The 25,700-nt window shown below is 46.2% G+C and overlaps 1 protein-coding gene and 1 long non-coding RNA gene across 5 annotated transcripts; one reads left to right on the top strand and one right to left on the bottom strand.

Moving 5' to 3' along the window:
* The first annotated feature begins 1,442 nt into the window (after window positions 1-1,442).
* Window positions 1,443-25,294, top strand: MEIOB (meiosis specific with OB-fold). 4 transcript variants are annotated; one of them, XM_085074354.1, is made up of 18 exons: window positions 1,443-1,496; window positions 10,416-10,668; window positions 11,558-12,055; window positions 12,883-13,058; window positions 13,514-13,592; window positions 14,687-14,768; window positions 18,095-18,152; window positions 18,918-19,049; window positions 19,597-19,669; window positions 20,039-20,234; window positions 20,551-20,651; window positions 22,159-22,211; window positions 22,296-22,391; window positions 22,754-22,855; window positions 23,333-23,486; window positions 23,811-23,994; window positions 24,451-24,537; window positions 24,814-25,294. In XM_085074354.1, the coding sequence occupies exons 6-18, from the start codon at window positions 14,700-14,702 to the stop codon at window positions 24,928-24,930; spliced, it is 1,422 nt and encodes a 473-aa protein (XP_084930480.1). In that variant the 5' UTR covers window positions 1,443-1,496; window positions 10,416-10,668; window positions 11,558-12,055; window positions 12,883-13,058; window positions 13,514-13,592; window positions 14,687-14,699; the 3' UTR covers window positions 24,931-25,294. The 4 variants fall into 4 exon arrangements, with proteins under 4 accessions (XP_084930480.1, XP_084930479.1, XP_084930481.1 ...); XM_085074353.1 differs by having other exon boundaries at window positions 11,558-11,642; XM_085074355.1 differs by lacking the exon at window positions 1,443-1,496 and adding an exon at window positions 8,812-8,905 and having other exon boundaries at window positions 11,558-12,084.
* Window positions 17,902-23,183, bottom strand: LOC146430578 (uncharacterized). Its single transcript, XR_014855038.1, has 3 exons — window positions 22,890-23,183; window positions 19,072-19,148; window positions 17,902-18,540 (listed from the first exon to the last, which is right to left on the bottom strand). It is a non-coding gene; the product is annotated as an uncharacterized LOC146430578 (long non-coding RNA).
* Window positions 25,295-25,700: the final 406 nt, after the last annotated feature.

Here is a 25,700-nt window from a genome sequence, read left to right on the forward strand (position 1 = left end):
GATTAAGACTTTTGAAGTGTTACACAAACCCCCTGCTTAAACTAATTGCTGCCCCGCAGCTCATGAGGTCAAGTATTTGTATTCATTGCCTCCGAGAGGAGCCACTTATGGCTCTGTCCAGGTGAAGTCTGCACTTCATTAGATCAAGACAATAAAAGCAGCTTTGGTAGGAAGGGGATGAAATCTCCCGGCTCCTGCTCTGAGCCAGGCACAGGCTGAAGTCCACCTCGGTGGAGTTTGGGGTCGTTTGTGGTGCTTTCAAGAGCTCCAGTGGAGCGATGGGCTTCCCAAAAATAAAGGGTTTCGGTGCAGGATGGTGACAGCGCCCATGTCCCACTCGTGCTGTCCCTCCCAGCTGCATGGAGGGTTCAGCCTGAGCAGAGATCCCTTGGAATTCCTTGAGCAGTTCTCCATTGTGACATTTCGTTCTCCAGGGTCATGAAATCCTGAAATGGTTTGGGTTGAAGGTATTAAAGCCCATCCAGTGCCATCCCTGCCATGGGCAGGGACACCTTCCACTGTCCCAGGCTGCTCCAAGCTCTGTCCAGCCTGGCCTTGGACACTTCCAGGGGCAGCCACAGCTTCTCTGGGATCCTCATCCCAGTAGGAATTGCTCTGACACTCATTCCCATCCCATCCCAATTGCTCTGAAACTCCCACAGATTCAGGGACAGGTGTCACTGCTGGATCTTTCCGCTCAAAACCTCTGGAAATAAAGTTATAACAAGAGGATGCTGAGCTGTGCTGATGTTTTCTGGGACAGAGGGAGTTTGGGCAGCTGCATGTTCAGGGGATGATGGTAAAACACCCTCAGCTCATGGAGCTGGAAGAATGCCTCTGGAGCACCAGGTTAATTGGAGAAGTGCCAGAACAAGAGGATGATGGAGATCCAGCCTTGCAGCCAAGTATGAAATGAAGTTTTCATCCCCGTCTCAGCTAACCAAAGTTTCCATTTCTAACCCCAATTTTGTTTTGAAAATCCAACTATCCAAAGTTTTGTGGTTCATGTGCTCTGGGCCTCCCTCTCCATTCCACTCCATAAGCCAGGAAGAGCAGGGCTGGAAGAGCTTTCCAAAATTTTTTTTATTTACTGCTTTTTCTGTTATACCAGATTTAGGAGGACAGAAGGGAAAGAACAAAAATAGGGAAAGGAGGAAAAAAAAAAGCTCCAAAAGCAAGAAGTTAAAACTTCCCTGCTTTTGCGTGGGTCTGGAGATGAGGAGAGCAGCAGGGCTGATTTGCAGCTCCACATTTCATCTTGAATGTTTATAAGCTGCAAAGGGAAGGTCATGGTGTTCCCTGGAATGTCCCATCCATCACCATTCCCATTCCCTGCTGCATTCCCAGGTGAGGCTGGTGCTGCCAGGGCTGTGGGGCACCTGTGGGTTGTAAAAGTTGGATTATAAAAGTTGGGAGGAGCCTTTCTGCAGGATCTCCCTAGCTCTGGAGGGTGCAGAGGCTGTCCCAGCTCAGGGAACAGGAGCTATCACTGCCTGGTAAGTGGAGGCTGCTGCCAGGGGTGTTGGGCATCCTTCCTGCTGCTTTTGGGGGCTGCAGGGCCAGGGTGGAGCTCGGGGATGGAGCAGTGGGATTGTGTGCAGCCATCATGTGCAAACGCCAAATTGATGCTCTGATGAGAAACAGCAACACGTTGCCTCGCTTGATTAATTTATATCACTCAGAAGAATAAATTGATGCCTTTCTGGCAAGATTCCCCTGGCAGGAGGAGTGCCCCAGGCCCTCACTGTGTACCCCTCGTTGGTATGGGGTAGAGGGGCACCCATGGGATGGGCACTGCTCCTTCCCAGGGAATGGGACACACAGTGGGCAGGAGGATGGTCAGAGCCTTTGGGGCTGGCTGGTGGTGATGCCACAGCTCATTCTGGGAGGGCTGCTATTAGAGGAGAGAATGGAGCTGGAAGGGCTGATCCAGCCCCGTTTCTCCCAGTTTTCTGTGGCTGGGGAGTGGTGGTGCAGATGCCTGAGCTGCTGCTGCTCTGCCCCAGCACTGCCATCCATGCTGGCAGGAGCACCTGGAAATCAACAGGGAGGGAATTTCCCCCTTTTTTCCCCCCTTTGACTCCGAGTTTAAACTTCCATCTGATGGCTGATTGCTGAAGACCCCCCAGCAGCTGCAGCACACTGCCGGCAGATGCCAGCGGGAAGGAAAGTGTGAGGGATGGAGGGCAGCAGGAGAGAGGCCGGGAAACTGGGAAAAGCTCCTGGTGGGGATGGGAAAGGGGCTTGTGCAACAGCCAGCCTTTAATTAAGGGTCTTTAAAGAGCTTTCCCAGCTGGTTAACATTGCCTTGCCATATTGGAATGGTTTAGGAGCAATGCTCCTCGGGAATGGCTCCCTTCCTGTCAGCCCTTTGGAAAAACGGGGCAGAGAAAAACGGGTCCATCCTCGGTGGAGACGACAAGGAACCCTCCACCCTCCCAGGGAAGAAGCTCAGCAGGTGTCACCAGGGGCTGGAGGGGACAATGTGTGTCACCCAGCACTCAAATGCTGGATTGGGAATGCCTGATCCAGCTCTGGGGTGGATATCAGTGGCAGGAAGCAGTTCTGGGCTGTGGGGAGGCCTGAGGTCAAAGCCAGGGTGTTTTGCTTCCCCTTTTCCAGGAAAGCATCCCCTGACCACTGGAGTTTGTAATTTGCCCTCCTGGTGCCTCCATCCAAGTTAGGGCTGAGGGATGCACAGCTTAGCATCCTCTTCCTCCTCCTCCTCCTCTCCATCTCTGTCCTGGCCCTGCCACAGCATTCCCAGCTTGAGGTTCCCCACTCTGTCAGCTCCAAGGACGTGGGTAGTGCTGGGGCTCCCTCTGCTCCCACAGCCTGCTTTTATCTCTGCAAAAAATCATAATAAAAGCCAAAAGGCAACTTTAATATTGTAATATTAGAGGGGGGTGGGAGGGAAGGGCTCCTGCCTGGGGCTGTGGCACAGCTGGGGTCCCAAGCAGGGATCCACGCTTCCATTTTGGGATGCACAGGGAAAATGGGGGAAAAATAAATGAAATCAGTGTTTTCTAGGCTTGGCTGATGTGCGCTGAGGACAGAGAGGGGGAGCTAAGGCTGAACCTCCTGCTACCTTTAGGACAGGTATTGGGATTGTTGTGAGTAGAGCCCAGTTCTGAAGCTGCTTTTGGAAGGTGTGATTTATGGGATCCTGGGATGGGCATCCCTCAGCACGGGGCACAGCCAGGCACCAACACCCAGCCACAGGCTCCAGTAACCAGCGGAAAACATTCCAAGTCCGGAGAGGCTTCGCAATAATTTCCACATTCCGTAATTTTTCTCAAGAGGGGAAGAGAGGCAAGCCTGGAATAATTACCCACACAAGCAGCCATTGAAATGTTCTGTGCCGCGAGTACTGATCACTTGCTGTACTTAACAAGACAATTTTGGCTCTCGGCGCATAAAAGCAAGCAATGATTAAAGCTCTTGTTTGCAGGATCCATGAGCCAAAGCACAAAAGTCTGTTGCTAGATCCAAGTCTGGACTTGGCAAGCAGCTCCTACGTGGGGAGGGAGCCAAGGTGGAGTGGCTGTGCTCAGTGTCTGGGGGGGTTTGGGGTGCTGGTCCCCCCAACCTGCTGATTCCAGGAGCGTGGGGGTGAGCTGGAATATTTTTTGGGGGAGTGGAAGGTGTTGCAGCTCTTTGGGGCTGGGAGGGGCTCCTTGGTGGTGGGAAGCAGCAGGTACTGAGCTGGAAATGGGGCCAGTGGGTGTCTGCTTGTCTCCCTGTGGAGCAAGAGGGTGTTTGGGAATAGCCTGGGAAGGTGAAAGGTCCTGGTGTGTGCAGGGAGTGCTACACAGTGAGGAGCTTGGCTGGAGGCAGAGCTGCTAGCACCTTGTGCTGCCTGGATTTGGGGATCCCAGGCTGGGGATTCTGGGTTTCCAGGGTGTCTCAGACTCCAGCTAAACTGAAGAACCTGTTCCCTGGTGAGAGGCTGTTGGGATATCACGATTGCCCACGGGGAAAAGTGATGAAAGAACATTTTGTGCTGTGCTGGGCACCACCCTGCTGGGAAATGCTGCCCTGAGATGAACTGGGAGCAGCAGGGCCAGAGCTCACAGCATCACCAGGGATCCCTGATTAGGGACCTCCTCCCAGCCTGGCTTCGTGGCTCATGCAAGGTTATCCTCTCTGGGAAGTGATATTTGGGCAGCAAAGCCCAGAGGAGCTGTCTGTGAGTTCCAGTCAGTCCCACATGTGCCGTGGGGGGTTGAGGTCTCCTCTAAACCAGACCCTGGTGTCCTGCAGGGATGGGCAGCCCTGGGGAGGATCTGCTGCAGCACAGCCCCTTCTGAGGGGCTTCATTTCACCCTCAGGGTCTTCATGCTGCCGATGGCAGTGGTGCAATGTCTCGGGGTGAGTGTCCCAGCATGGAATCTGAGTGTTGATCTCCCTTCCTGGCTCTGCACTGGGAGGGCTGGTGTTGGGGTGAGCTCCGGCTGGAAGGGCAGGCAGCTCCAGCATGGCTGGTGGCAGAGGGAGCTGGGAATGACTTTGAGTCAGGACATTGGCTTCTTGCTGGCATAAATCAGCCCTGTTTGGCTCAGTGCAGTTGTGTGATTGAGATCAGGTCAAGATCTGGTTCAGATCTTCCTCCTCTGCTTGTTAAGCTCCTGTCCTTGAGGATGGTGTGGGTTCACCTCGGAGGGAAGATAAATGATGTAGCAGCACTAAATCTATTCAGCCTTGTGCTGGGCTTTCCAGGGCCCTCTTTGCTGCAGGACAGGGAAATCCTTGGGACAGCTGAGGGACCCCATTCTGTATGGAGGCATCATGTAGAGTCCCCTCTGGCCTTTCCCCTGAGGAAAAAAAGCAAGAATTCAGATGTTGAATGAATTCCACAGACATTACCTTGGCTAATTGACTGCTCATACAGGGCTGTTACTGCTGCCTTCTCCTCAACCATCAAACCAAAACAGGTCCTTGCAGAGAGCTTTTATTCCAAGCAGTGACCTCCTGAGCACTGAGGGAGCTGTGAGATTTCATCTCCTTGTGTGGCTAGGTCCCTTGGGTGCCTCTGCTCCAGCTTGGGTCTGATTTGATTTCTGTTCAAATCCTGGCATTAACTGGGAGCATCCTACAGTGGGCAGAGGGCTGCATCCTGAGTCCCCAGGGATGTCCCTGCAGCACTGGCCATCCTGCCAGCCCAGGGCACAGCTGCCACCAGGACCCACCTGGGAGCTGCACTTGGTTTTCTTGGCTTGGTTTTAGATGGAAAAGGGCAGATCTGGCAGCCCTGTGCAGTCCTGGCAGTCCTGGAAGGGCCCTGGCAGATGGGCAGCCTTCATCCACGTCCCTGCTCTCTTGGATGAGTTGTGCTCGTTGGAATTATTTACTGCACCGATCGATAAACGCTCTGGGCACTGGGCTGTATTTCATGAACACCACACTCTACATGTGCCTGCTGTTATATTTCAGGAGCATAAATAACAGCGGGGCAGCGGCAGAAATTAAAACCAAACACACAGAACTCTAGAACGATTTACACCCAGAATTTTTTCAGCGCAGAAAGGCAAGAAAAAATCCCTCCTGGGCTGTGCCCCTCACTTAAACCTTGCTCCTGCCTTTCCTGGGGCTCTGGTGCCTCTGGCTGTGCTCCTGCCTCCAGCTGAGGGGATATTGGCTGCTTCCCACCAGCACGGGAAGCCACCTGCTTCCCCCACATCCCCTCCAGTGTGGGGACACGGTCCCAGGCTGGCTGGTGCCACGTGCCATTCCCAAACCCCTCTGGCTCATCCCGTCTGCCATCAGCAGTGCCACTCCAGGGTTTATTTTCCTAGCGAGGGAAGCGTCCAGCAGCATGTGCTGCACTCTCCAGCTTGTTTGTTTTCCTTTAAAATGCAATATAGGCCTAATTATTTGAAAACAAACTCTCCTGAAGAGCGGGGTTATTCAGAGCAGGCAGCCAGGGCTCCGTTGCCTTCCCTCTGGTAGCGTTTAAGCGTTTCCCCCGCGCGGGTGACGCAGCCGTTCCTCATAAATCAGCGGAGGTAGGAGCACATTTGCTCCCCTGGCTTTGAAGAGGCGTCAGATCTCCGAACAGAGGCTTCTTGCTGGGTGATCCTCTGGGGCTGGTTCTCATTTCCTTGTAGGAGGTGGGTCTGGAGCCCATTTTGTGCGTTTGGGAAGGCTGGCGGGGGGGAAGGGGAGGAGAGCAAATGACTTTGCTTCGTTGACAAAAAAAAGAAAAGCGCCTTGACACCACGAGCACTGTGCCCCATTAACGTCCCACTGACACAATTATTTACCAGGAAGACGCAGATATTGGTTTGGCAGGAGCTGCACGTGCCATGGCAGGGCTGAGGCTGAATGGCTCCATAAACTCAAAGTGGGCTCCCTGCTAGCCTGGGATTGGGTCAAGGCCACATCCCTGGAGGTTCTGCTGCGGCTTTCACCCCTCTGGTGTCGCTGCTGGCTTTGCCACGTGCCCAGAGCCATCAGGGGATGGCACTGAGGGCTGTGCTGGAGGTGCTGGGAGCAGCTGGTGGTGGTGAAGGAGGTGGGATGGCCATGCTAACCATCAACTCCTGCCTGTCCTTGGGCAGATAAATCCTCTAAGTGCTCTGCTTGGCCTTTGCAGGCTTCACAAAGTGTCAGCTGCTGTTACAGAACTCTGTCAGCAATTGTGCATTTCAACAGAAGAAAAACTGCTGCGGTGAGGCATCGAGTGCCCCAAAAATGGAGGTTTCCTTTCAGTTCTGCCCTGTTTTTATGCCTTGAAGAGAAAGTGTTAATGCACACCAGTGGTTCAGGGCATCCATTGCTGTCCCAGCCATGCTCATATCCCTCCCAAATCTCTCCTGTGCCTGCCTTGTCTGGGAAGGGCTCAGAGATGTGTCCCTGCACAAGCCTCAGCTCTGTGTTAGGGCAGAGTTGCTTGAAAATGAGGCATTTCCATCACCTCTCTGGCAGCCTCTGGATGTGCCTGGGTTCTGAGGAGCTGGGCATCAATGTTAGACACCCTTTGGATATGCCTTGGGAGACACTTAAACCTGGGAATAATCTGGGTGCTGCCCCGGGAGAGCATCACTGGCCGCAGCCAGAACCGCCGCGGTCACCCAGAAAACTCCCTGGAAGAATTTTAAGGAATTCATCTGGCAGGTTTTGAAAGGTAATTGTAAGAGGAAGGTGGAGCTGGAACATTTCTGCTGCGCTGGGCCGTTTGCAGCTCGGAGCTGGCAGCAGGAGAGCTGATGAGTGAGGAGCCGGCGCTGCCATATGGAGCTGCGCGAACGAAAAGCTCCGCCGGGGCCAGGGCTTGGCAGCCCCGCTGCACTGAGCCCCTGTGTGGGAATCAATGTTACTCCTCGGTGTTACCGGTGCTGCAGGATCTGGCTGCAGCAGAAAGAGCTGCATTTGGGCCCCACTGCAGCATATCAGCTCAGGGAGAAGTGCACGAGTGGCCCTGATGACTGGCCGGCAGAAATCTTGTGCTTAAATTCGCTCTCTGCTGGGTCTGAGCTTTCATCTGGCTTGACTTTTGTGCCTTGGATCGCCCTTGGCTCTCCCAGAGTCGACAGCCCTCCTGTGCTCTGTGGAGTCTGGCTGAGGCAGGAGGTTTGCGAAGGGGAAGTTGGGATTTGCTGAGGAAGGTGGCAATGGGGAGGATGAAACAGGCTGGCAGGGCTGTGGCTTATTTCTGGTGATGGGAGCAGGGAAGGGGGAGGAAGAAACTCACTGAATTTGGAATACTGGGCATTTCAGAATGAGAGAGCAAAAAAAGCCCAACTAAAGCTGATTTTCTTTAAGCATAAAGAGTCTGTGGGAGTTTGTAGTCTCAAGGTCCTCCAGAATGTGAGTGAGGAAAGCATGAGGTGCAGAAATGAAGTCATTTCACTGCTGCTAGATGGGAGATGCATTGGAAGGGAATCAGAATCGAAGTCTGGAAGTCCCAAACCCATCCCTTGCATCCCAGCACAGTTCCCTGCTGCCTTTTTGAAACCATGGCTTTGTGGCTGGAAGTGTCCAAGGCCAGGTTGGATGGGGCTTGGAACAACCTGGGACGGTGGAAGGTGTCCCTGCCTGTGGCAGGAGGGTTGGAATTGAATGGGCCTTAAGATCCCCTCCAACCCAAACCATTCCATGATTTATCCATGAGTTGGGATCCTCAGCTGGAGGGATTTTCACCTTCATGGTGACAGCTGCTCCTCTGCTCCTGCCCTGATCCCTGATCGAACTCGAGCTGCACTGGAGCTCCATCAGGGACACATTTGGCCTCCAGCCTCCCCACATGCAAGTGCCAATTCCCCCTTTGATTTCATAAACAGGGAGTTAAGTGCATTAGGGAGCTCTGTGACTCGGAACAGCGACCATACGGGAGAGCTCCAGAGAGGAAACACTAATGGAGAGCAAGACAAGACCAAATCCAAAAGAACAGAAGAAACTCTTGTTAGATCTGAAGTGCAGGGCTGAGCCAGTGGATCTGGAGGTAGTTAGAGCTGTACAGCAGGCTGAAGTCTGTAATATTTTATTCCAGGGATATATATTTCCGGGACAAGTTGTTAGATTGACCTCTAGTGTTCATTTTCTTGAGGGAGAATTTTGCGATCCGGTCCCGTTTTGATCAAGTCTCGTACCTTTGCACTTTGAACAGGCTTTGAGGGGAGCTTTTGTTTTCCTAATGGATAAACCCTCCAAATGTCAGTGTGGGTCTGCAGGAGTCTTCTAACGAGCTGCCTGACAGGCAGCCAGGAGGGCTGTGGAAATGTTGACACACGATTGCCTCGGAAGGGCTGGATGCAGTCCTGGCTCTCGGAGGCAGTGGGAGCTTTGCCACCTCCACGCCGGGGCCAAACGCTCAGCCAGGAGATCAAAGGTGGATTTGTGCTGGAAAGTTTAGCTTGGAATGGCCCTTTGGATTTCACTGCTGCTCCCTTCACTGAATTCTGTGGTGAGGGAAAAATTTTACTTACTCTGAGATCCTGGTTTTCTTTTACAGCCATCCCCATATGTCTTTGGGAATTATATCCCAAGTTTTCCTCCTTGTGAACTGCGCATGCAGGGATCGAGTTTTAGACTTGGAAACTGGAGCAACTGGAGGTTGGAAGGGTTTTTCCCAGTATTGTCACTGGGAGATGCTTATCCAGTGTGTCCTAATTGGTACTGCTCAGTATCATGTGTCTCAAACTGAAATCCAGATATAATTTGGGTTTGGTTTCATGGATTTGAATGGCTGGAAGTGTCTGAATAGCAGCCAAAAATGCTAAATATCTTCTTTTCTTCCCCCCTCAACGCATTCTTCCTCTGTGTCAGGGAGCTGTCACTAAAACTATTTTTAATTGTTGTATGTTTTAATTCATGATGTTTTGTTGGAAAATATTCATCACTTGTTTGCTCAGAGAGGGAGGAGGAAATTCTGGTCTTGGGGAAAGTGATGAAAATCCAAGTCATTTCACTGAGCTCACATTATTTTGGAATTATATGCAGGAAAAGTTAATTCTCTATAGCCTGAAGGCTCTAAAAAGAGGCACTTTGAATTTCTGTAGTCTCAGGCCAGTTAAGCAGCAGACTGAGGGCTTTAAATCTTGGTCAATCAAAGCCTGAGCTTCAAAAAAGCCAGAAAATTGAAGAAAAAAGCCTTGTGTCAGTGTTTTCAAGCAGTGAATTCCTATACAAGCATCTTATTCTGCCATTTTGATACAAAAACTACACAGCAGGGTCAGTTCTGGCATAAGTTCATTTGTTAATTATTCACCAAAAATAAACTAACTGCTCAGTGATGATGCAGAAGGTCTGAAGTTTCAGCTGTGGGGTTTATATTTTGCTGTAACTCCACACTGGCACCTGAGGGGAGCTGATTTTGGTGCAGAGGTTGGTGCTGATGGCTCGTGTTCCTCTCCGGGCTGTGCCACGTCTCTCTGGTGTGACATTCCTGCTGCAGGAGGGATTCAAGTGATGGAATCAGGAGGAATGGAGCTCGCTGATGAACAGGGAGCCAGGCATTGCCGTGGAGGGAGAGGAGCAGCGCCATTCCCTCCCTGCCCATGGGCAAAGCCAGCTTCAGGTGAATTCTTCTGAGAGAACAGGGAGACTTTGTTGTCTTGAGAGCAGTGGCTGTTACTCTTCCTGGGCAGCTGGAAAGAGCAGCTACGTGGCCCACATAGATTTACACCTTAAAAAAAGCCCATTTTTTGGTCTTTGCCAGCAATGGGGCATTTTTTTTGTGCAGGGAGAGCTGCTGGCATCCCCAGCAGAGCCCTTGGCAAGTTTGCTCTTACCCGTGTTGGGGTCTGAGCTCCCTGCAGGATTGTGCTGATGCCATGTGCATGCACCAGCCTCAGGTCTTGGCATCTTCCCTGGCCCAAAGAAGCCAGAATTAGCCCAGATTAGGTGGGAACCAGCCATGGGTCATGTTAATCTTACAACCAGGCTCTGGGTTGTTGCATTTTTCCATGCTGCAGGTGGTGGTGGTGCTGCTCGGAGCGAGGAAATTCAGCTGAAAGAGCACTGGGATGGTTCCAGTGCTGGGGACCAGGATGGGAGAGAACCAGGCTGAAGTGAGAGCTGGACAAAGACTCGCCGGGGTGATGGGGAGAAATTTGGATTAAATATCCCTGAACACACTGAGCACCTGTTGGCTGCATCAGCACCTGCATTGCTGCTGAAGATGTCCATCATTACTCCATCCATGCTCCCGAGGCTCAGCCAGTTCAGGTATCAGCCAAAACCACTGAACACTCAGTACCTTTAATAATCTGTTGCTTTTAATGCATTCAGTCAGGCCAATTACATAAAATTACACGTCTGCCCTCTCCATTTTAAAAGTTCTTTGGGTCCTAAGGATGTATAAATATTCAATGAGCCCTCTCAGTAAACGCTGCGGGCAGCAGAAAACGCACAGAGCAAATATTTTTATACTGCTCTGGTTTTGGAAATGGTTTCTGAAACGTCCCTGCTAGTGCTGGACTTTCTTCCCCTGAATACAAAGTGTACTGATGGTCACGTAACAAATTGCTAAAGCGAATTACGAAATGCCATTTGCACTCCTTGACCATGCCAACGAGTGTAATTTAAATAAATCTATTTGTGAAGGCCTAATTAGCAGGGGCAGGGCAATTTGCAGCAGTGTATGGGAAGGTTCTGCCAATCACAGGTTGAATCGGCAGAGTGCTAAGTGCCGCTGAAGTGCTGCAGAGGTAAAATCACTTGGAGCTTTCAGGGATCAAGCACCAGATCAGAAAAAACACTGAATGAACACTGTTGCTCTCCCGCGGGGGCTGGTGCTGAAGAGGGGAGCAGGTTTTGAGTGGCACATGGACATTAGGAAACTCTTCTGGCCTTTCTCTCGCCTCTGTTTTCCCAGTTGTCAAAGGGAGATAACGATGCTGATTTCTTTTTGAGATCACTTTGAGGTCAGCCGAGGAGGAAAGCTTGAGTAAAGCTGGATGCAAGTTGAGTGACATTTGTTTTTGCAGATGCTCTTCAGTGTTTGTATTAAAAATTCCTAACTGGGAGAATCAGCTGGCATTGTCCATCAGTGGGAAAAAGGCAGGTTCGACATTTGTTTGTTTTAAGCACTAAAAAAGGTGTTATTTGTTCTCAGTAACCACAGGAGTCCGAGTCCCTGATGTCCCCTGAGGTGCCATGTGCTGTATGAATGGCAGAATTCACTGTGTCACCTGAGACAGGTACATCCATCAAATGAGGATCTGCAAGTCAGAAATTCAGCATCTAATCAGACATCTCAGAGGGAAAGAGGCCCGGTCTCACTTTGTCCCCTGCCTTTGTGCATCCTGTCACGATGGCCCTGATAACGTCTTCCCAGCAGGAGCTACCCTGGGAAAGTAAAAAGCAGCTTTTTTTTCCCCCAAATGTACATTGAAAATAGGAGTGGAAGCAGACCACAAAGCAAACCCACTCGGCGATTATGGGGAGCCGAGGAGAGGCACAACAGCACCCTTGTTCTGGTGGCTTTGAAATGGAACAAAGAGCTGGAGAGGACACAGCAGCGTCGGGTTTCACCTGCCCTCTGTGCCTGTGGGAGAAAAGCAGCTCCACCTGGACAAAACCCACTGGAAGAGGTGACCTGCATAAGATCCTGGTCAGTTCTGCAAGGCTCCACCGCAGCAGGTGCTTGTGTCCCATCAAAACCTTAATGAGATCCTGATTGATCACCTTCTGCAGCACTGGGCACCCCACAGGTCTCATTTCAGGGATTTTTCCCCCCTGTTTTGCATTGCAGTTGTGGCTGTAAGAATGAGATTTGTGCCTTTGCCAGCATTTCCCAGCCAGTGTCCAAGTTCTCCTTCCCATTCGATCAGCATGCCATCACCAGGCTCATTATCTTCTGCTTGTTCATCAGCTTGAGATAATGAAAACAACACAACCGACCAAAAAAAAGTCATATTCTGTTTAGTCCAGATTCAAACCTATGAAACAAAGTCAGACCCCTGGATCAAACTGTATAAAATGTAACCTAAAAAAAAAATAAAAACCCATCCAGGCTGTCAGTTCCCTGGCATCCCATTTGTCATCAGCATGGGATAATTATCATGGACTTTTGTGACACAATAAATACGAGAGCACAGGTGGGATCCATTTTCAGCTGTTTAATTGAAGAAATGAAAGATCCTGTAATACAGAGTCAACGCAGAGAATTTGTCAGGCTGCACACAAAACTCCCAATAGCCACGACCTTGAGGTTATAAAATTACTCATCAGGAGTAAAGTTTTTTTATGACACAGAAGTGAAGGGTATTGATTTTATAAAATATAATTTTATATTCAATATAAATGGAGAGAAAGCCAGCTTTCTGCAGAGCCTGAAAATATAGGCGTGTGGGGCGCAAATCAATACAAATAATATCTTAAACCAGAAATTTTGATTAATTTATGAAATACGGGCTGCAACTTTTTTTCCCCTTATAGACAACATTAAAAAAAAAGAAGTGGAAAAAGAGGAAGAAAATAAGTAGGCCGTTCTGAGGGAGCAGGGGGCACCGAGCCTTTTCCCGCCATTTTGCTGGCGCCATTTTGTCTCCTTCACGAACTGAGGGGCTGCGACGACACTTGAGGGGCTGAAGAGTCCAGGAGGAGGTTGAAGGGTTCCTGAGGGGAAAGCTGAGGGGAAAGGTGGGTGTGTGAGGAGGGCTGAGGGGTCCATGATGGGCTGGGGGGTTGTTGAGGAGCACCTTGGGAGGTTGAGGGGGTGTGAGGTGCATGAGGAGGTTGAGGAGTTCCTGAGGGGCTGAGGGATTCCTGAGGAGGCCAAGGGGTTCCTGAGGGGCTGAGGTGTCCCTGAGGGGTTGACAGATTTCTGAGGGTGCTGAGGTGTCCCTGAGGGGTTGAGGAGCACCTGAGGGGGCTGAGGTGTCCCTGAGGGACTGAGGGATTCCTGAGGCGGCTGAGGTGTCCCTGAGGGACTGAGGTGTCCCTGAGATGTCCCTGAGGGATTCCTGAGGGGGCTGAGGTATCCCTGAGTGGGACATCTCAGCTCCAGCCATCAGAACCCAGAGCATTTAAAATCCTAAATGACCATTTTAATCTCCCTCCAATACAGGTGTTCCCAGCATTGGTTCCTTCACCCCGACCCGGCTGGTGTGAGGTGCAGCAGTTAAAAATATTTAACTTCTTCTGAGGTGAGAGTATTACCCTTCCTACAGAAGGAAACATAAATTCTTCCATCTAATGGGATGGGAACAAGTTTGAGGGCCCCATTGATCAGTGGTTTCTGTAAGGCAAATTTGGGCTGGCTCTCTGTGAGAGTGTAGTTTGAAATTATCTTATTCAGAAATCACTTGGTTCTCAGATAACGTCTTACTTTTCTTTAAAATGTAGACTTATTTGTTCTCTGGTTCAACAGAGTTTTATCCTAATGCCTGATGAAATGGTGAACAATACTCACACGAGGTTCCAGGTTTACAGACTGTGAAAGCCATTGAGGATTTTGTTATAAAGATTGAACAGGCATCCTTTGAAAAATGCTAGAAGTTCTCTCCTATTAAATGTTATTAAGATTTGGACAATGTGATGGTTCCTTTTACAACAGAAAATAGAATCTGACAACTATTTGTTAAGTATCTAAATGTCTCTGAGGTACCCATGAAATAAGAGGCATTCAGAGGGTCTAACAAAGCACCCATGGCTCCACTTTGGCTTCTCCAGAGAGGATCTGGGTGCTTTCAGGGCTGGGCAGTAAATGTCATGTTGGCAGCCTGAAAAGAACTGATTTCCACAAATTTTATTTTAATACATCCAGAACTTTTCTGTTTTGAGGAAGGAATAAACTCACATTTTAAAGTGGTTTAATACCAAGTCCAAAACCTCAATTAAAGGTGCTTTGCAACCCAACACTTTTCTTTCCTCACATATAAATTGCCTTTTATATATGAGCTGCCTTATTAAATTCAGTTGGACTTCCCAGAGAGAGGGAGGGTAAATATTTTTCAGAGCCTGGTGCTAATGGAGTCATTTAATGATGAATAATAAATAAAAATTACAGGCCTTTATTTGAGAAGCATAGGTAGAGCCGTCACAGTAAAATTCATAACTTCCATGGCCAAATCCAAACAATAAAGAATTGTCTACTTCAGATGGCTTGAAATGCCTCTTATTGAAAACAGATGCTATTAGGTCAAAACATTTATGTTAAAAAATAACTTGTTATTCTCACTGTGAATGGTCTTAAGTGATTTGTTTGGATTTTCACAAAATCTAAATCAGTTTCCTCAAGTTTCAGATAGAGAATGGCTCATTCTCGTTCAGCACGGGACTTTGTTGCACTTTCAGATCTGCATCCAAACCTTGCTCGTCCTGTAAGTCTCATAGCCTTGGTCCTTTTGTTCCCAGATGAAATTGTATCTGACTGTCTTATATTACTGCAAAATTATGTAATTGATGTGTATTTAGGTACTAATAGCATTAGTGCAATTGTTGGGTAGAAAGGACCTTCCCTTCTTTGTGTGCAAAGCAGCAAAATGAAAATTGATGCTGTTGTTGTCCACAGCCTGTGGGTACCACGAGCACAGATATTGACCGGACAATTCAATGTATCAGAGGCCTCTTTGTAGCATTTTAAATGGATGCTGAATTAGTGAAGACATTATTAAAGACATTACAGAGTCAGCATTATGCAGCCACAATGCATCAGTGACCCCAATGGTCTCTCACGGCACGCCATGGATGTAGGGCTGATCCTGCAGTGCTCAGTCCCTGACACAGCCCTGGTTATTCACACTCAGCTCTGGCTGAAGGGTGTTTGAACTGGGGAAAAATCCCATTTCCATGGCAGGCTTGTTTCTGTTTCTTTGGGATTAAAAGCAGGTTTTCATGGAATCACAGAATGGTTTGGGTTGGAAAGCTTAAAGCTCATCCAGTGCCACCTTTGCGATGGGCAGGAGCACCTTCCACTGTCCCAGGCTGCTCCAAGCCCTGTCCAACTGGCCTTGGACATTTCCAGGGATGCAGGGGCAGCCACAGCTTCTCACAGGGAAGGATTTCTCCCCAATATCCTAAACCCACTCTCTTTCAGTTTGAAGCCATTCCTCCTAAAGAGCTTCTCTCCATGTTTCTTGTCAGCTCCTTCAGACACTGGAAGGCCACAATTAGGTCACCCCAAAGTTCTTTTTTCCAGGATGAGCAATCCCAATTCTTTCAGCCTTTCCAATCATCCTGGTGTCTCTTCTGGACTCAGCTCAGCAGCTCCAGGTCCTTCCTGGTCTGGGACCCCAGGGCCAGAGGCAGCTCTGCAGGTGGGGTCTCACCTGAGCAGAGAGGCAGAATCCACCCTTCCCTGCCCCAAGGAAGTCCTGATGTTCCTGAAAAGAGTGAAAACATGCAGTTTTCCCATTCCCACAGCTTTGTACTTGGGATGACACAATTTAGTTATTTTTTTCTCATTTGCTTTAAACGAATGCAAGAGGAATCACACAAAAGGGGTGATATAAGTTTTCTATACTCTCACAGCCATATTGATCCAAACTGATCTTCAGCAATGCTAATTTAACCTGTGATTCACAGTTCCTCCCAAGCAGTGATCCACTAATTCAGTTAAAAGCTTTTATTATATAAATATAACTAATCTTGAGTGTAGCAGTTAGCAACACATGGTAATGGAAGTGTTTTTATAAAACAGTAATACATGATAGAATGATCCGTGTGTGTTGTTTTAGGACATTAAAACAACTGAACACACAAAGTATCAAAATGTCATGGTTTATTAGTTTGCTGTTTATTTTTAAAAGTGAAAGAGATTCAAGTTTGAAAGTGAAAGACATTCAAGTGTAAACACTTGCAGTGTGTTCATGGTGTAGCTCATGATTTGGTTGAGCAGCTTGAAGCAGTGCTCTGCCAAAACAGGCAGCATAGGGGGGCTGTGTTCCCCTCCTTTTTTGGGGGGAAATTAGTGCTTGGGCAGTTGCACAACGAGCTGATCAAGGAAATGATCTCTGGAAGTTTTTCTCCCTTCCTCACTCCAAAATAGTTTCCAGCCAGATCACTTCCTTCTGCCAGCTCCCTGTGCAGGCTTGGTGTTGGAGACACAGAGCTGAACACATTTGCCAGGGCAGACTTCTTTGGGAAACTGGATATTTACATCAGCCTAATTTCTGTGGGCACTCATCCTAAATGTCAGTTCTTTTGACTGGGGGTGAGACACAGGGAATGTTGCACTCTGATTTAATAGATTTTTTTTAAAATTAAGAAACAAACCCCAAAATAGAAAAAAAAACTCCTAATCTGAATCACTACATTCAGTGGGGCATAAAGTATCCAGTTAGTCTGGAAGTGGGATATTACACTGCTGTACACAAGTGCTCTCTCACTGAGTATTTCCATCCCGGCAGGATAAGGCAGTTCCCGTGCTCCCTCTAGTGATTCCAAGGCGACTGGAGAGCTGATTTTTGAGCACGTGTTGATGTTGTTGCAGTGAAGTCAGGCCGGTCACCTTGCTTCATGAGTAGCACAAAATTAATCCTGGGTGGGTTACTGAATTGTAACCATGACCATCCTAGCAGGCTGTGGAATTCTGCTGGGATGTGGCAGTCAGTACTGTGAGAAGGGCTCGTGTGAGGGAGCTCTGGCTGCCTCTGGATCCCTGCAAGTGTCCAAGGCCAGGCTGGACAGGGCTTGGAGCACCTTGGGACAGTGGAAAGTGTCCCTGCCAGGGCAGGGGTGGCACTGGATGAGTTTTAAGGTCCCTCCAACCCAAAGCATTACAGGATTCTATGAAGAGGAATTGATGTTGGATGCTTAAAGTTTTGAAGGATCCTGGCAGTATTGCACTGTCAGTTTCTTTTTCCAGTCCTCGTCCCATTCTGACTTTCCTTGCTTACCTCTTAAATCCCAAACGAGCACTGCAAAACTCTTCTCTGACACCGAGGACCCCTTACTTTAAAAACCACCACCAACCCACCACACAGCTGTTCTATTATATTATAAATAGATAATATATCTATGTCTTCATGAGTGTGTTTGCTTCCAGTAGTTCTGTTTGCCAGCTGAGAGCAGGATGTTTTTACATAATAAATACAGGCTTAGCAAAGCAGAATAAGATTGATTTTGGTTTGAATCATCAGCAAAGTTCCTTGCCTCAGCTCCCTTTGAGTCAGTTGAAAGATAGCAAGGGAGAGGCGCCTGTAGAAATTGAGGTTGCTTGGATGAGGCCAGGACAACCTCCTGTGGGTGCACACGTGTAGCCTGTGGTGCTGACAGCCAGCAAAACCTTGGACACTTAACTGTAAAATAAATCCTGTCCAGACTTTTCATGGTGCATTTGAGGCGATCTGAGATCTGTGGATAGAGCATGAAACAACAACATCATTGCCTACCTGAGGAGAGATTGCTGTAGAACAGCCAAAACTGTGACTATTTGGGGTGAACTTCTGTCCTCCCATTTTCTTTACAAACAGAAACAGATGTATTTATTTTAATATTTTTATTAGTCACTATTTTTTTCCTAAAGTAAACTTGTGTGTTTATGTTTTAGACTTTAGTCCATACGGTACTGTGGAATAAATAGATTAAAATGATTACCAGTCAGAAATATGTTTATTATCATCAGCAGAGTATAATTCCATGAAATCTAATTCATCATCTACATCTGGGTTTAATACTTGTACTCTATAATCTTTTTATTTTTCAGAATGTAATCGGGGTGGTTATTGGGAAAACAGATGTCAGAAGCTTTCCAGACCGAAAAAGTACAGTCCCTTTAAACTCTTTTTCCTTCATTTTCTTCAACGGTGTAATTTGGCAGAAATGACTGAAATCAGTATTTAAATGATAAACAGATTTCTCAGTGTAAAATGCATGGAATAAAAATGCACCAAAAAAAATTGTGCGTGTTTGAGAACCAAGATGAAAGAGCAGCATTGGTTTGGCTAAACCATATCAATTAGACATTGGAAAAACTCTGTCATGGAAGTGAAGATGCTCTGCAGATGGAACCAGTATGAATCCACCCTTCCATAAATACTGCTGGAATGGATCTGGTGCCTTCATATTTGTTCCCTCTTAAAACGGAAATATTGAGGACATGTCTTGAGGAGTGACACAAGTAATTTCTGTCCTGAGTGGTAACAGCTTCATCTGGGGGGAAAAGGAATGGAATTGTATGTTTTTAATACAGCATTAATTGGAAATTGAAATAGCAAATCTGCAGTGAGGGTTGGTAGAGACACTGTCAGGTGTCACATCACACTGCTCTTCCCTTCTCTGGTGCTCAGTCTGTAAGTTTCTATGCTGCTGCCTGAAGTGAAGTGCTGGCTGGATGGGGAGGTACAGCTACAGCAGGAATTGCAGCCATTCCCAAAATCCAGAGTGTTCCTGCACCACCTGCTGGCCTCCAGTGGCAGGAAATTCATGCAAAAATCAAGGAAAACCTCAAACCAGTCGTTTTTATACACATATTCAGGTATAAATCAAACTGTGCTGAGGAATTGCTAAAATGCTGTTTATTTTTGCAGACATTGGCACTGAGAGATACACCTTCAGTTTTACTATTCGTGATTCCCCAACTTATTTCATAAATGTCCAGTCCTGGGGCAGAGAAGAGTACATCAGATCCCTCTCAGAAAGCTTCAGAGTGGGTGACTGTGGTAAGTTGGACTTTATTCTTACCATGTTTCTGTTTGCATATAAATCAGTGTCGTGCTGGTGGCTCTGCTGTGTTTTCCTCTGAGCACTCAGCAAACAGCCTAATTGGAAACAAATTGTTCAGTTATGTTCAGTATAAAGAGGAAAGGAACAAGATTCCAAGGACTTAAATGCCAACCCAGTAAATTTGTCAACAAAAGGACCAGGCAGAAACCCACTGAGTGCAGCAGCTCAGAACTGGCCTGCAGTTAATCAATGTAAAGTCTTGCATTATATTGGGGTCTCATAAATGATGAAAAATAAGATGTAAAACAGTTTGGTGTTTGTCTTCCTTCAGTTATAGATATGACTGTGATTGTTCATAAAACCACAACAAAAATCTTGTATTTATTTACAGGATGTGCTCTTACCTTTTTAAGTTAATAGAAATGCTTTGCTGCCCATGGTTGTTTGGGTAGAACTTGGGAGCATGCAGAGCATGCACACAAAAATATCTATCATTGTATCTATAATCAATTTCTAACATTACTTCTCAATGTTTTATTTTAGTTACAATCGAAAATCCTTTAATTCAGACAAAGGAAGCAGAAAGGGAAGAAAAATTCAACCCTGTAACTCCCAGGTAAATTTAAAGCATGGAGTGGAAAGATCAAAGTTAAGACTTGCTTTAATTTCCATCAACGTGAAATGGTAGAAATATTTGGTGTTTTCTTCTTGTATAGCTGCACCTTCTTCCTTGTGCTCAACCATGTCTGGTCACCTCTCAAAGAGAATATATTTCATAAAAAGATGGTCATAAAGCAATTATTTTCTTTGTAACTAATCAGAGTCAATTCCATTCTTTCAGTAACGCCTACTAGCATTTTTTTTGTACCTTTAGGAAAAACTATAATGAAATAAAGTTACTTTTCCAAATGAGTTTAATTAACAGCTCACACTGTTGATACATCAGTGAGTGCCGTGCTGATCCATGTGATTTGTCCTGTTCTAGCTGCTACAAATTACTGCTCAGTGAAAACCACTCTGTGGTCAAAACATCTTCCCGCTATGACACAGACACCAGACTCCTTTCTCTGCTGCACCTGCCTGTCAAGGACCCTCAGGATTATTATTCCCTTGGGGACATCGTGGCAAATGGACAAAGCCTCCATGGCAGAGTGCTCAACGTGCTGGCAGCTGTGATGTCAGTAAGTGAGGAGCATTTCTCTGCTCTGCCACGACTAACCTCATTGGAAATATGTGTAAATATGGATTTGGGGCCTCACAGTGGCCAGGACTGAGTTTGTTCAGCTTGGCAGCTGAGTGACAATAACCACATACACCCTTAGATGAGATTTTTACCAACAACACGAAGGGGAAAATTAAGTGATCCCATTTTTAGTAGCCCACAGAGGGATTTTCCCCTCCTTATCTAACCCTCTTATTTTCTAAGTTATGCATTTCATTCTTATTCTCCTAAACACTTAACAGAGCACAAGTGACTGCTTCTCTTTCTTCTTTAAGGTTGGGGAGCCAAAGTATTTTACAACTTCAGACAAAAGGAAAGGCCAGAGGTGTGAAGTAAAGCTGTTCGATGAAACAGAGAGGTCTTTCCCAATAGTATGGTAAAATGTTCTTTAATTCACCAAAACCCACAAATTTATGCTAGCATGGGTAAAGAAATGAGCTAGAACACACACTGATTAATTAGGAGCCTGTCTTTTAATTTAAATATATTGTTATTTAGGAGGCAGCTGTGATGAGGCAGCAATGTACACTGAAAAGAGACTTAAAAAAGAGATTCATTAGAGTGGCCCTATATATCTTGTGTAGTTTTATGGCTTGCTGACAGCCTGCTGGTTCATGGATGGCAAAATGAAGCTTAGTTCCAAATAATTCCTTTATAATTCCTTTTTTTTTTAAATGTGGACATTTGAGTTAATTCAGGAAATGGCATTTTAAACCAGCTGCAAAGGCTGTTGTGTTTCTTCCACAAACAGGAGGGCAGGAAAAAGAAGAGCATTTTAAAATTCTCAAAGCCAAGCAGAATTGCAAGGTGGAATGGAAATAGATTGAAGCAATTTTTAAATATTTAAAATAATGCAGAAACATTTTGATATTACTTAGTCCGTATTTTCAGACTCTGTCCTGTTTGCAAACATGACTACACCCACCCCATTTCTGCTTGTCAAAAGTGCCTTGTTTGCAGAGAAACCCTTGCATTTTGCCCACAGCTTGTTCAATAAACTTGTGGCTTTTCCACGTGCAAGGGCACATGGGTGTGTGGGTATTCCCTTGCCCTGGGATTGCTGTTTGGTGTCTGAAAAATGACTTCAGTGACCTTTATTCCCTGAAGGGAAGTAGGAAGACAGCCCTGCACTGTGAGCTAGAAGCTGTGTTATCATCAGGGATATTTAGCATGGGATGCTTAACACAATTTATACCCACAAACCCAAAATAAGCATCTCTGGGGTGAAATCTTCCAGCCCAGGGTTAATTTGGAGCAGCTCCTCCCACAGTTCTCTTTCAGTGCTGGGACTTGGGCATTGTCAGGGTATTTCAGAGCCCATCAGTGGCTGAGCAGTGTTAGATGAAAAGGAAATATCTTAAATCTTTTTCCAAGGATTAAGGGAAAAACCCACCAGAACAAATCCGTGCTTTGGCTGCGTTCTTGCCAGCCAAATTTAGGAGGAGCTGAATGAGATTTTATCAAGAAAGCATGAAATTACCATTTTTGAGGGATGCTACTGACCTCACCCCAGCCTCATCATCCCAAATCACAAAGATCCCAGTGTTGGGAAGTGGCTGAACATCTGGCCTGGGGATCTGAGCAATCAGCCTGGCTCAGCACAGGCTCAGCTCACAAACACCTCCTTTAGCTGGCATTTGCTTTAGTTAGAAATTATTTTTTATAGAAGCTGAAATACAGCATTTCCCAGGCATATTCTGCATTTAAAACCACCTTTATTTTACCCTGTTTGGCATGGGATAAAATAGGCACATGTGTGTCACTAAGAAGCCTTGTCCCATTTGACCAGTTTGATTATAACTACATTATTTAGTAGTTTAGTGCTAAACAATTTGAATGCTGTTTCAAAAACGTTTTGACACATCCACTTTTGTTTAATTTAGTTGGGATAATGAATCCATCCAGCTGGCACAGAGTTGGATCCCCCAAGAAACAGGTAAAGCAGTCTGGTTTATGTTTGTACTGTAGTTTTTAATGTGATATTTATTCTACACTAACATGGGGCTGGTTTTGTTCACAGTTATATTTGCATCAGATGTGAGAATCAATTTTGACAAATTTAGGAACTGCATGATTGCAACTGTGATATCCAAAACCATCATTACAACTAACCCAGGTAAGAGCTGCTGAAGTATTTCTTTGGTTTTAGTAATTATTCTAGGCTAAAATGCATTAATTAATTTATTAGAGGTCTGGGTTCTTCTGCCTGCTTTTCTCACAAAGCTCCCTGCTTTTTGTCTGCTATGTAATGACCAACGCCTTTGGTTTCTACCCTTATTTTTTATTTATTTTATTTTATCTAAGCAGCCTTCATATGTTTATTCCATGCAGGACCAAGAGTTAAGGTAAAAAAGAGAAAAGCAAATCTTGGCTAATTCCAAAGTGTTTGTGATACCAGAATAAAAACTTGTAAAATATAGAAATACTGTAATTTTTACATGCAACATATACTAATAACTTTTAAAAATGCATCTTCAGAAACAGCAGAAGCAAATGTTCTCTTCAGCTTCATCAAAGAGAGTGCCCAGTCAGGAGCTCTGCCTGAGCCAGGGAAGGAGCTGCCAAATGAAACCATTAACTGTAAGCATGGACACAGACATTTGGGTTTATTTACCTGCACAGTGTCATTTCATAGTGCAGCTGAAAGAATTGCTGCTCTGTGTGTTCATAGCAGCAAAAACTCAGGTACAGCCTGGCTGAATATTTTAAGTTTGGACTGTTGTTTTTGGGGCTGTGCCTTATTTTATCATTAACTATCTTCAGCAGACTGTGCCAGCTGCAGCCTGTCTGGTGTGTTCTTCCTGTCTGGAATAAAGATGGAAAACTGAGGTGGAAGACTTTTGTCAAAAACTCCTTTTGGAGGATACAAAGATTAAATAATAGATATATTCCTGATCTGAGTCCCCTTTTGTTTTACCTTTTTTTTTTTTTTTTTTGGGGGGGGTGCCTTTCTGATGTTTTAAATCTCCTTTTTATTACCTAAAGATCCATCTTTGCCGTTGCTCTTCCAAATAATTTCTTGCTCAGACACACTTAATGTGTCCTTTAAACTTGTAGTGGAGAGTGTAGTGGATGTCTACACAGTGGAACAGCTGAAAGAAAAAGCTCTCCAGAGTGATGGGAAACTGGAGCCTCTCCATGGCATTGTTTATGGCTACATTTCCACGCTGGACATCGATGAGAATGTATCCAAAGTTCTGCGCAACAGATGGTGAGCAACTGCCTGCTTGGAATCCGTGCTAAAAGCTGCTTGTCCCTCTTCCCCAGACCCAAAGGAGATGGAGCAATGTTTTAGTCCAGTCCCAGAGAGGAAATAAAGCTCCTCTGGAGGATGCCATGTGGGTTTCTGTTGCATAGGACTTGCTCTTTGTGGTCCTACAGTGAAGAAGAGGCCATTTTGTCTCAGACAGACTTAGGAGTTTAGAAGACGAGACTTTTTTTTAAAAGACAAAGTCTCTTGGGAAATCTCAGTCTAGAAAAAAGTCTCAGGAAGAATAACTTGCATATCTGCATGAATTATCTCGTTCTGTTCCAGCTCAATCTGCCGCTTCATCGTGACTGAAGCGTCAAACACTTGCACCTTCTGCAGTGACGTCTCTCCAGAGTCCAAGTCCACCTTTGCCAGCTTTGACATCCTGGTGGATGTGACAGATCACACAGGCACCCTGCGTTCCTGCTACCTGTCTGACTGCGTAGCTGAGGAAACCTTGGGCTGCACGGTAAGGATGAGGGAATTGGGCTCTTCTCACTGAGCTGAGCTGGGGAGCCTGAGGAGAATTACAAATCTGTGTAAATGTTCTGTGTGTGTGTGTGCTCAGCAGTTAAAATGGGATGGATGGCTGGAAGGATGGATGGCTGGATATACACAGAGAGCTGTTTAACAAGGCAAAAGTTGGAACAAGAACTGTGTTCAGTGTAAGAGTGAACAACCAATTCACAACACTGCTTTTCTGAGAATGTGGTTGGAAATCCCTAACGCTGATTCTCCAACACCCTGCACTTTATTCTGGGTAATTTGGCTGTCTTGGGACATGTATCACACCAAACATTATGTTCAAATAGAAACATACAGCTTAGAACTGTATAAAAATGTGTAAGATGCTCTTTTCATCATCATTTTGTTGTGGAGATGTTTTAACTACCTGCTGAAGTGTTCTGTGGTGTCCTGTTAACAGGTTCATGAATTCCTCATGCTGGAAGAAGACCAGAAGACTGCACTGAAATGGCAGCTTCTCTTGGAACGAAGCAAGATTTATTTCAAAGTTAGTATTTAATGTTAATTTAAAACACTGGCTGTTTTTCACTTTTTAACTTGCCCTTCTTAGCAAAACTCTTCTTACTCTTCCATCTCCTCCTTCTCTGTGCCTATTTCCAGGACAAAATGCAAGTGTTTTACTTCAGCAGTGACAGGTATATGGCAAAAATGTGTATTCATTCAGGAAAAAATACAAATAAATCTGTCAAACATGTTGAGTGACATCTGAAAATAATCTCTATCAAGGAGCTGTGATAACAATGATCCGTAATTATTTTTCCAGGTCACTTCATCACCCAATTGGAGGAGTGGATTAAAAGTGAATCTTCTTTCCTGCAAACTGGCAGATCCTGTAGAGGCCAGTCAGAGCTTGCTGGGAAGAGATTGGAAAGATGATTAAATGCTAGGAAAGACTTCCTTCACTCTGTCATTAGAGATGGAATTCTGCTGTTGTTGGATTTTGCCAAGTCTGTTCTGATGGTAAAGGAGGAGTGCATGTTACACCCCTTATTGGGCTTCTGGGTTTGTATTTTTGAGTGATTCTACTTTAAAAAGTATACTTAAGCCTCAGCTTAAAAGTTAATTCTACCAAATTCAACCCCTTCCAAGAGGGGTGGAAGGTTTCCTCACTCGGCTGAGATCTTTGAAAAAATCAGAAATATCAAATAGGTCAAGACAGATCTGTTGAACTTCTGTGGTTTTAACTGCTTTGCTACTTCTGTGCTGCTTTTGTGTTAAAGAAATAAAGAGCCCCCTTGAAACACTGCCTGGCTTTGTGGTGCACCTTGGTCAGGCCAACCATGGAACTCTGGGCAGCAGCAGGGCTGATTCTCAGGGTTGACTAAGTCTTATCAGAGCAGAGTAATCAATTAGCAGTGACCTTTGACAAGCACACAATCAAGCTGAGGCTGTAAGAAGGACTCTGCTCTCCAAAGCTGGACTTAAAGAACTCAGGTATGCAGATTTCTCCATGTATTTTTCCCTGTTTTAATATATTTCTGTCCATAGCTTCCCCTCCTGCTGGTGTATTTGTTACATTCTCACCTTCTGAGCATGTTGGGACTCAGCCTGTTTCAAACAGAGGGAGATCCTCCAGCTCTCCTCTGGCAAAGGATTTGTTAGGCCAGGACACCCTGAGGAACTTGGATCACTCTGCTGCCCTCCTGACCC

Source organism: Lichenostomus cassidix, chromosome 14 (genome assembly GCF_008360975.1).
Source record: "Lichenostomus cassidix isolate B80296 chromosome 14, HeHo_3.0, whole genome shotgun sequence".
In the NCBI taxonomy this organism is placed as follows: domain Eukaryota; kingdom Metazoa; phylum Chordata; class Aves; order Passeriformes; family Meliphagidae; genus Lichenostomus; species Lichenostomus cassidix.